Raw genomic sequence first — 8,823 nt, forward strand, 5'->3', positions numbered from 1 at the left:
CCTGAACCTGTTCAGCCTCCACAAGAGAAGGCCGAGGGGGGATCTAGGGGCCTGTTACAAACTAGTCAGAGGGGACCAGCAGGCACTGGGGGAGTCCCTGTTCCCCCGAGCACTGCCAGGAGTGACCAGGAATAATGGTCACAAGCTGACAGAGGGGAGATTCAGACTAAATATCAGGAGGCGCGACTTCACCCTCAGGGCGGCTAGGGTCTGGGACCAACTTCTAAGAGAAGTGGTGCTGGCTCCTACCCTGGGGGGCTTTAAGACAAGGCTTGACGATCACCTTGCTGGGGTCGTTTAACCCCAGTACTCTTTCCTGCCATGGCCGGGGGGTCGGACTCGATGATCTGCTCAGGTCCCTTCTGACCTGACCAGCTATGAAACTATGAAACTGATCCTGCCTGGAGCAGGGGGTGAACCAGATGCGACCACCCCAGGGCCCTGCCTGCCCTGCTGGTCAGTGATTCTCTGATCCCAAATGGACGGCGCTGCTCCCACCTCCAGCTATGCTGCCTTTCCAGCTGCTTGAACCTCATCTGTATCCCCGTTTCGAATTCCAGGTCAGTCAAGGCGATGTGGCAGCATCAAGCCAGCATACTGGTAAATACAAGGCTCCACACACGCAGAACACAAAGCGCAAGCCCTGCCAACGAAGCACAGTCGGGATGCACCGGCACTCGCCGTGGCTAGCCCCAGAGACCCCAAAAGCACAAGTCAGACCCTAGAAATCCTGATTTGTTCTGCTGTAGAAGTGTTGGGCTGTTTTATTGGCCTTTGGCATCTGGAGCCTATGAGCTGCCCTGGACTCAGTCACACTTTCTTCTACAGCTCAGAGCCAGGCGCTGATCCCCCAAGTTAATTCTCCCATACCCGGGGAGGGGCTGAAGACACCTGGGCTTAAGGCTGCTGAGCTTTTCTGTTCACTGAGCTCCTCACCTCAGCCAGGGACACACTGCTCAGCACATCGCGGTTGTCAGTGTGGTTCAGTCCCATCCCCAGGGCTCTGTAGGGCAGGCGTATCTCCCCGCTGCGCTCCAAAAGGCCCTATGCCGTAGTATCACCCCCATACCACAGCTGGGCAGCTCCAGGTATTTTATGGCTCCCTTCCCACGCTCTCCCCCCAGGCCTACCGCACAGAGTTCATTGCCAAATGGAAGAAACTCCAGCTGGATGTGGTGCTGTGTCCGGTCCTGGGTCCAGCCTTCACCCTTGGCTATCCAGGGAAGCTCCTGGGTAAGGGGGCAAACGGTGTTTCTAGGATGTGGGAGTCATCCTGCCAAAGAGGGCTGTTGGCTGCCAGTGCGATGGCCACCTCCAGGTCTAGTGGGTAGGACCCCAGGCAAGGGGATAGGAAGCCAGAGGCCTGGTCCTGATTCAGCTATTAACCTTGTGTATGAATCTGGACGTACCACTTGGCATCAGGTGCCCTCGCAACCTCATCTCTCTGCCCTGTAAGGTCCTTGGGGCAGAGACTAGATGTGGCCTATACACACCACCCTATGCCTTGAGTAGCAAAACTACTGCTTCTTAATAACGTAGCTGTTTCACCCGGCGCTGACACCGCGCTGCTTTGTGCAGCACAGCAGAGAAGTTGAACATTCACTGCAAAAAGGAAAAGGAAGTTCTCCCGCGCACTTCAGAGGTATTAGGCAGATATAATGCTTCATTTGACACAGGAAGAAACCTAGGCACAAAAGTTAAATGCTTTGCCCAGGGCCTTTGAGGGAGTCAGTGTCAGAGGTGGGATTAGCACCCATGAATTCCCATCCAGTCTGCAGGACATGAGCATGCTCTCTACCCATACGGCTGAAGGCACTTTTTGCTGACACCATCATGTTGCACGCGTGCTGTGCTTGCAGGGTTCATAGTGACCGTCCGTGACTTGCTTGGGGAGGGGTTGAGCTACGGCAGGTTTCCCACTAGGGTAACACATGGCATGTGTTTGAAGGAGATGTATTCAGCAGCCTTTGTGCACTGTTGGGGTCTAAACCCCTGCACTGCCTTGCTGGCCTTCCTGCGACTGATCTTCTGCACACTGCTCCTCCCAGCGGCTGTTTCCTCCACCATGTTGTACAACGTCTTAGACTTCCCCGCTGGGGTTGTGCCGGTCACCACAGTTACGGAGGCTGATGAAGAAGAGCTGCTACATTACAGAGGGCACTACGATGATGCATGGGACAGGAGGCTGAGAAAGGTCAGCCAGCAAGCGGGGTGTGGGGTGGGGGCTGAGGACACACGAGGGTCCACTCCTGCAGCTGAAGAACTTATTAGATGGGAAGTGCCTGATCTGCAGAGTCCCCTGGATAACATCACACGGCTCCTGTCTCCACTGCAGGCTGTGGAAGGAGCCGTGGGGCTGCCCGTGGCTGTGCAGTGCGTGGCCCTGCCGTGGCAAGAGGAGCTGTGCCTTCGCTTCATGAAGGAGGTGGAGACGCTGGCCTGTGAGAGGAAGAAATGCATGTGACTCCTGGGGGTCTGCGACTGTAAGAAAGCCAGCTGGGTTCCTCAATGGTCAATAAAAGAATTAGAAAGCATACCCGCCTTTTTTTGCCTTCACGGGAGCATTCAGATTGTTCCAACACCTTCACATGCATCTCTGTTGCGACTGTCCATGTGGAGTAAAAGTGAATGAGTCAATGGAGCCCAGCCAATAACACATCTGGAATAGTCCCAGCAAAAACCAAGTAAGCAAAAATAATCCATTCCCCTAGCAGGTCCGCACCAGCACAAACTCTTTGCACCAAAATCTAGAGATCAGTCAGTCTAAAAGACCACCTGCATGAGATAAAGGAAGCAGCCAATTCCTCTGAACACTGTTTAAAGGCTTGAGCATGAGCCAAGCCCAGAAAGATGGATGTGGGGAGGTGTTTGTTCGCATGTGCAAGGTTACATCCAAGAAGATGAAAGCAGAGAGACAGGAAATGCTTTCATCCAAGCTCAGATCATCCTCTGAACAGCTGGAAAACCAGGTTCCTTAGTGAGAAGAGAGACAAGAGGAAAGGTGACAGCAATAAGCTGCTTCAAAACCCTGTAATTGACAGGCAGCTCTCCTGAAGGATCCAGCTGGCAGGGCACTGAGCTGGGACTCAGGAGACCTTGGTTCTATCCCCAGCTCCTCCGGTGACCTGCTGTGTGAGCCGAGGCACGTCACTTGTGTATGCTCTGTGACTCAGGTTTCCTCCCTGTAAAAACAGGGCTGAGGATGTAGCCCTTGTCTGTGAGACCCTTGGGGATTTCTGGCTAAGCAGTGCCTGGTAAGAGTTGAGCATTGTTAGCACTCAGCAAATCCTCTGAAGAATCTGAATGGGCAGGAGGCTGGACCCGATGATCTTGTGAGGTCCCTTCCAGCCGTAACGTCTATGAATTCAGAGCATTTGGAGAGACCAAACTACTGGTTTCCTACTCAGAAGTACTAGTCCCCACTCTCTTTCTTCAGTCATAGCTGCTTTTTAAATTAGCAGGAGGTTGAGGAAAGAGAAGGAGTTACAAACTGTAGCGAGATACGAAAGTCCAGTGCCCAGAAAGAGGCACAACACATTTCTCAAAGATTACATCTGCATCATTTATTCTCAGTGATCGGAGTCGAGTGGCCGACTTCCTTCAGGGGGTTACAGAGCAGTTCCTCTTTCCTTGGAAACTTTAGGTATTGCATTAGTGCCTGTAAAACAGCAAGATCATCTCTACTCAGATGTCACTAGGTAAACCAATGCCCCGATCTTAACTCCCCCTGGGAGGAGCTGTCATGCTCACTGGACCCGGCATAATTTGCAGAAGTACATGGGCCCAAAGTTGGCCGTGAGGTGAGGAAGGACAAGCTCCCCAACCCTGCATTCAGCATAGAAAGAAAATGTGTCCTGGAAAAGTCTCCGGAAACAGCTCAAGTCTTCGACGTGGACGCCAATGCCGAACTGGGTTTCTGCCACGTTGATGGCGCTCTCGACGACGTACTCGTTCTGCAGCTGAGAAAGGGAGCACGTGGAGTACACGACTTCCCCTCCTGGCTTGACAGCAAGGATTCCAGCACTAGACACGAGAAGAGCAAGAACAGGGTGACTGGATGTAAAGGACTGAGCCCTCACTGTGACTGCATGTGCACGGGACACGAACATGCAGCTAACAAGGGTTCCCAACATGAACAGGAAGGGCTGCAGGCTAGATGGTCCTGCCAGCACTGCAGCTGCAGGAGAATTTAACACTGCAGTGTTACTAGTGCTTCACCAGATGAGAAACTGGAGCAGGACACTTTATTCTACTAGCCTAGTTTAGATCTTGCATCACCAATGTACTCCAGGCACGTGGGACAGGCCAAGAGTATGTACAGAGGAAGACAGTTATGTGGGTAAGACCGTAGGCTGGGAATCCAAATTTTGGCTTTGCTATCTGTCACAGGCTCCAGGTGTGGCCCAGACAATTCATATAGGCCCCAGTTTCGCATCTGAAAAAAGGAGGTAATAATATTCCTGCTCCCACCAAGGGGTTGCCCTGCAGTTACAGGAAATTGTGTGAATTCTCTGAACAAGGTATAATTTGAGTAATGGTTCGTCCAGGCTATGAACAGACGTTGTGTTTGTCCCTGGACAAGCTATGCCTGTGTTTGTCCCAGAACAAAAATATTGCAGGATTGGTCTGTACACACATCGCCCTTCTAAATAGGGTTTAGTGAGCAACTGAATGCACTGCTGCTTTTCTACCATTGATTCAATAATGCAATCCTGGGATAACTGTACAGACAACTTTGCAATACCCCAGGATACTGTTACTGCCTCTTATGAGGTAAACTTCCTTAGGACTTTGCAATATCCCAACACAAGAAACATAGATGTCTGTATAATTGCACTTTGTCCCAAGATAGAATGAATTTATCCCAGGATAAATGTGATGTCTGTTTGCAGAACCAGACACAATCCCATGCACTAAGGACCTGGGGGTTACAATGGAAAGTGAGATGAACATGAATCAATGATGTGCCCTTGCTGCCAAGAAAGATAACGGCATCCTGGGCTGCACTGGTAGGAGCGTTGCCAGCAGATCGAGGGAAGTGATTATTCCCCTCTGCTCAGCAGGCCACATCTGGAGTCCTGTGTTGAGTTTTGGGCTGCGCGCTACAGAAAGGACATGGAAAGGGGAGTCCAGTGGAGGGCAACAAAAATGGTTGGGGGGCTAGGGTACATGACTTGTGAGGAGAAGCTGAGGGAACTGGGTTTGTTCAGTCTGGTGAAGAGAAGACTGAGAGGGAATTTAATAACACCTTCCACTACCTGCAGGGGGTTGCAAAGAGGATGGAGCTGGACTGTTCTCAGTGGGGGCAGACGACAGGACAAGGAGCAATGGGCTCAAGTTGCAGCAAGAGAAGTTGAGGTTGGATATTAGGAAAAACTGTCTCATGAGAAGGATAGTGAAGCACTGGAACAGGTTACTCAGAGAGGTTGTGGACTCTCCATCCTTGGAGGTTTTTAAGGCCCAGGTAGGCAAAGCCTTGGCTGGGATGAGCTAGTGGGGCTGGTCCCACTTAGAGCAGGGGGCTGGACTAGATGTGACCCCTGAGCTCCCTTCCAGCCTTCAATGTCTAGGATTCAAAGAAACACCTCGTCCTGATGAGCTCGGAGGTCCCTTTCATAAACCAGAAGCACCGACTGATCACATGAATCGTGCGGAAGGTCACTCACACCAACAACTGCATCTGCAGCACCGGCAACTGCTTACGCTCCTTCGTCCTCACCCGGGTGAACAGGTTGTTGTCGTCCTCCATGACCGAGTGCCTGTCCGTTGTGCAGGGAACATCCACAAGCACCTGCATGACCGAGAACTGGGAACTTAGATCAATTCTCCACCCCATTAAGGCTTGGAGAGTTGCAGTCCTTTCCCCACTTCCTCCACTTCCCCTCTCCCCACACATTTCTTCTGCTATTCCACTCTTTAAGCAGTGTCCTTGGCCACAGCCTTAGAGGGCAGGTACACACACACTCTGCACTGTTACTGATGGGTTGCTCGTGATGGCTGGGAACCCTATGGAAAAGAATTTCAAGTTTTGGGTAACTTCATACATTCCCCTTTATCTTCATGCATTCCCCTTCATCTCTAAGGCCAAGATTATACTGACAGCACTTCACTGGTACAAAGTACCAGCAAAGGGCTCGCATGTAGTTCTAGATATGCTTTTAAAAAAGCATATTGGCCCCACATAGTGGAACCACCTCCCAATGAGCAAAACAAACTGTGGGAACAAAACCAGACTTATAAAACCGACTACAGTTGGCAGTACAGATGCAGGCTAAAAGAAGAGAGTAAACCTCGGGCTTCAGGGCATTGCCTTCAGTACGTGATCAGTTAGAGAGAAAATCCCCTTCCCCTGCCATGCAGAAGCCTGTACAGCTGGATAAATGGCTGCCTCTCTCTGAAGCATCCTGTATTTTCCCTCTACCAAAGGCAAAAAATTAAATCAGATAGTTACACCATTTTGGCCGCATTTCCAGTCACTCACCCTATCGAACGTGTCTTTCTCGACTTGCTCCCAGTCCCTTCCATCCCACACGCTGACTAACACATTGTTCCTAACTGTCCTGGGGAGGTAACTGTGGAGAATCTGATGCAGCCGTTTAATTCGGGAAGCAGAGATGTCGTTGGCTGTCAGGTGCCCTGTGGTGAGGAATAGCACATCACACAGACACTGAGAAAGACAAAATGTAAAGTCAGCTCCATAGCCCTAAGAGAGGGGTGTCTACGATATGGAGTTCAGCCCACAAGGTCAAATGAGATCAATATCCTTGCCCCAGGAAATTAACGACAAATGGGTATTTTCCTAGTGTGGCCTTCTGCTTGGCCCATCAAGAGGAAGGCTTGTGTCAATACATCTGAGTGACCTCCATTTAGCTACCACTTCAGAGCTAGGATAGCTAGAGAGAATCATCAGATAAACATCTTAAGTTGCAGCAAGGGAAGTTGAGGTTAGATAGCAGGAAAAACTTGCTCACTAGGAGGGTAGCGTAAAGCACTGGAACAGGTTACCCAAAGAGGTGGTGGGGTCTCCATCCTTGGAGGCGTTTAAGACCCGGGTAGACAAAGTCTTGGCTGGGACGATCTAGTTGAGGATGGTCCAGCTCTGAGCAGGGGGTTGGACTAGATGTGACCTCCTGAGCTCCCTTCCAGCCTCCATTTTCTACGATCCTACAACTAAGATAATCCTAGCTGTTTCCCAAAGCACCAGTTGTAGACAGAAAAGGAAAGCCAGGGGATACTTACTGCAGCATCCGGTTTGTAAAAGAGCCAGGGTCTTGCCACCTGGTGCTGCACACAGGTCAAGGACAAGGTGCCCAGGCTGTACGTTGAGAGCCAGGACAGGCAAGAGAGATGCTGCATCCATCAGATAGTAGCCAAGGGTCCCCACAGTGTCCGGTCTAGAGATTGCAAGACAGTGAGGGGAAGGGAAAAACCCAAGCTGAGGCAAAGCATGCCGATTTAAAAGCAGCTAATACTAACACACGTTCACGGCACCCTGCCCACACTAATTACACCTGTCCTACACTTTGGATAAAAGACAGTCTGGAGGAATACAACGGTATTTCACACTGGGTCAAAAAGTGCAGGGAGTTTTCATTTTAGACTTTGGACTAGTCTAATTTTGTGAAGCCTTGGTTCTGTCTGGTGAGAGACAGCAAATAATAAATCCCTATTAGCTTTCTCTTTGCCATTCAGTATTGTGTAAACCCTTCTCAAGCCCCCCCCACAACATCTTTTTCTAACTTGACCAATCAGGTAACAATCAAGCTCATTTCCCAGTCAAAGAACGATTCCTTAAATACCATTTCCCTGACTCCAGGCCCGTCCGCTTGTAAATAGCTCAATGCAGTCTAGACTAAAATGCTGCCCTCTTGCTCCCCTCTCCCTAGACTAATAACATATCTACAATGCGTCCCACAAGACAGCGGCACAAAAATCAACCACCAAGCCATTAAAGCAACCCACAAAAACAAATTTCCAACACAGCTGAGCAAATCCACTGTATGCCATGGCCGGTCCGGGGCCAGGAGGGGAAGTGCGACTTCAGATTCTCCTCTTAAATAGTCCTAGTTGCTACTCGAACGCAAAGACCGAACCTCCGCATTCAAGAAAAGAGAACTGAAGCAACCGCGTGTGTTCGGCGCGAAACCCCTCTCTTTGCAATCGGAGTCACAGCACCAGGAGAGCGCCGTTGTGCCCACCTGGCGGGAGAAAAGCGGCTGATATCTCCTTTGGAGAAGGTGTAACACTTGATGTTGGGGCTCACGGATGCAGACGGCAAGGCGGGCGCTTCCATCGGCTCGCTTGGGGGTGCCGGCCCCTCGCCCCCTGCTTGCTCGGCGGGGGAATCCAGCCACCCATTTTGCGCTGCATAAATAAAGTCCGTGGCGCACAGACCCTCCAGGTCCCGGACAACCCTGTCAACTTGGGAGAAGTTGTTGATGAGGGCGCCGTATTTCCGCTCCGAGAGCAGGCTGACGCGGATCGAGGGCCAAAGGGGGCCGAATTGCATGCTGTAGTTCATGTCAAAGATCTGCAGAGCCTGCTGGGTGGCCGGGATGCGGGGCAGCGTGGTCGCCTGCGGAGCAAAGCAAAGAGCAGGCGTGAGAAAGCCCCAGCCAGCCCCACCGGTGCCCGCTCCCTTGTGCAAAGATGCTGGCGGCCCGGGGAAGCCTTTAGGCGAGGGACCGGGCCTGGCGGAAGCCGGGCAGCGCGGCTGCGGCGGTCCCCGGATGCAAGCAACGGGTGTCTCCCCGTCCCCCCGCACTCACCCACTTCTCCTTGTAGCGGTAGCGGCGGGGGGCGCTGCCCAGGCCCGGCTGGGCC

The 8,823-nt window shown here is 51.7% G+C and overlaps 2 protein-coding genes across 3 annotated transcripts in view; one reads left to right on the forward strand and one right to left on the reverse strand.

Moving 5' to 3' along the window:
* The window catches only part of LOC109286696 (vitamin D3 hydroxylase-associated protein-like), a 17,819-nt gene extending 15,285 nt beyond the window's left edge, over positions 1 to 2,534 (forward strand). The window contains exons 12-15 of the mRNA XM_019501368.1: positions 561 to 600; positions 1,125 to 1,233; positions 2,049 to 2,194; positions 2,336 to 2,534. Of these exons, the coding sequence (XP_019356913.1) occupies positions 561 to 600; positions 1,125 to 1,233; positions 2,049 to 2,194; positions 2,336 to 2,464 (424 nt within the window). The 3' untranslated portion in view covers positions 2,465 to 2,534. The remainder of the gene's footprint in view (positions 1 to 560; positions 601 to 1,124; positions 1,234 to 2,048; positions 2,195 to 2,335) is intronic.
* Positions 2,535 to 3,016: 482 nt separating this feature from the next.
* On the reverse strand, positions 3,017 to 8,569 carry NSUN4 (NOP2/Sun RNA methyltransferase family member 4). 2 transcript variants are annotated; one of them, XM_019501372.1, is made up of 7 exons: positions 8,305 to 8,568; positions 8,199 to 8,262; positions 7,240 to 7,394; positions 6,482 to 6,636; positions 5,667 to 5,791; positions 3,676 to 4,023; positions 3,017 to 3,629 (listed from the first exon to the last, which is right to left on the reverse strand). In XM_019501372.1, exons 1-6 carry the CDS (start codon positions 8,519 to 8,521, stop codon positions 3,747 to 3,749), a joined length of 993 nt encoding a protein of 330 aa, XP_019356917.1. In that variant the 5' UTR covers positions 8,522 to 8,568; the 3' UTR covers positions 3,017 to 3,629; positions 3,676 to 3,746. The 2 variants fall into 2 exon arrangements, with proteins under 2 accessions (XP_019356917.1, XP_019356916.1); XM_019501371.1 differs by having other exon boundaries at positions 8,199 to 8,569.
* Between the last annotated feature and the right edge of the window lie 254 nt (positions 8,570 to 8,823).

The sequence above is a fragment of the Gavialis gangeticus genome, unplaced genomic scaffold, assembly GCF_001723915.1.
Source record: "Gavialis gangeticus isolate Ggan-Ray unplaced genomic scaffold, GavGan_comp1, whole genome shotgun sequence".
Taxonomy (NCBI): domain Eukaryota; kingdom Metazoa; phylum Chordata; order Crocodylia; family Gavialidae; genus Gavialis; species Gavialis gangeticus.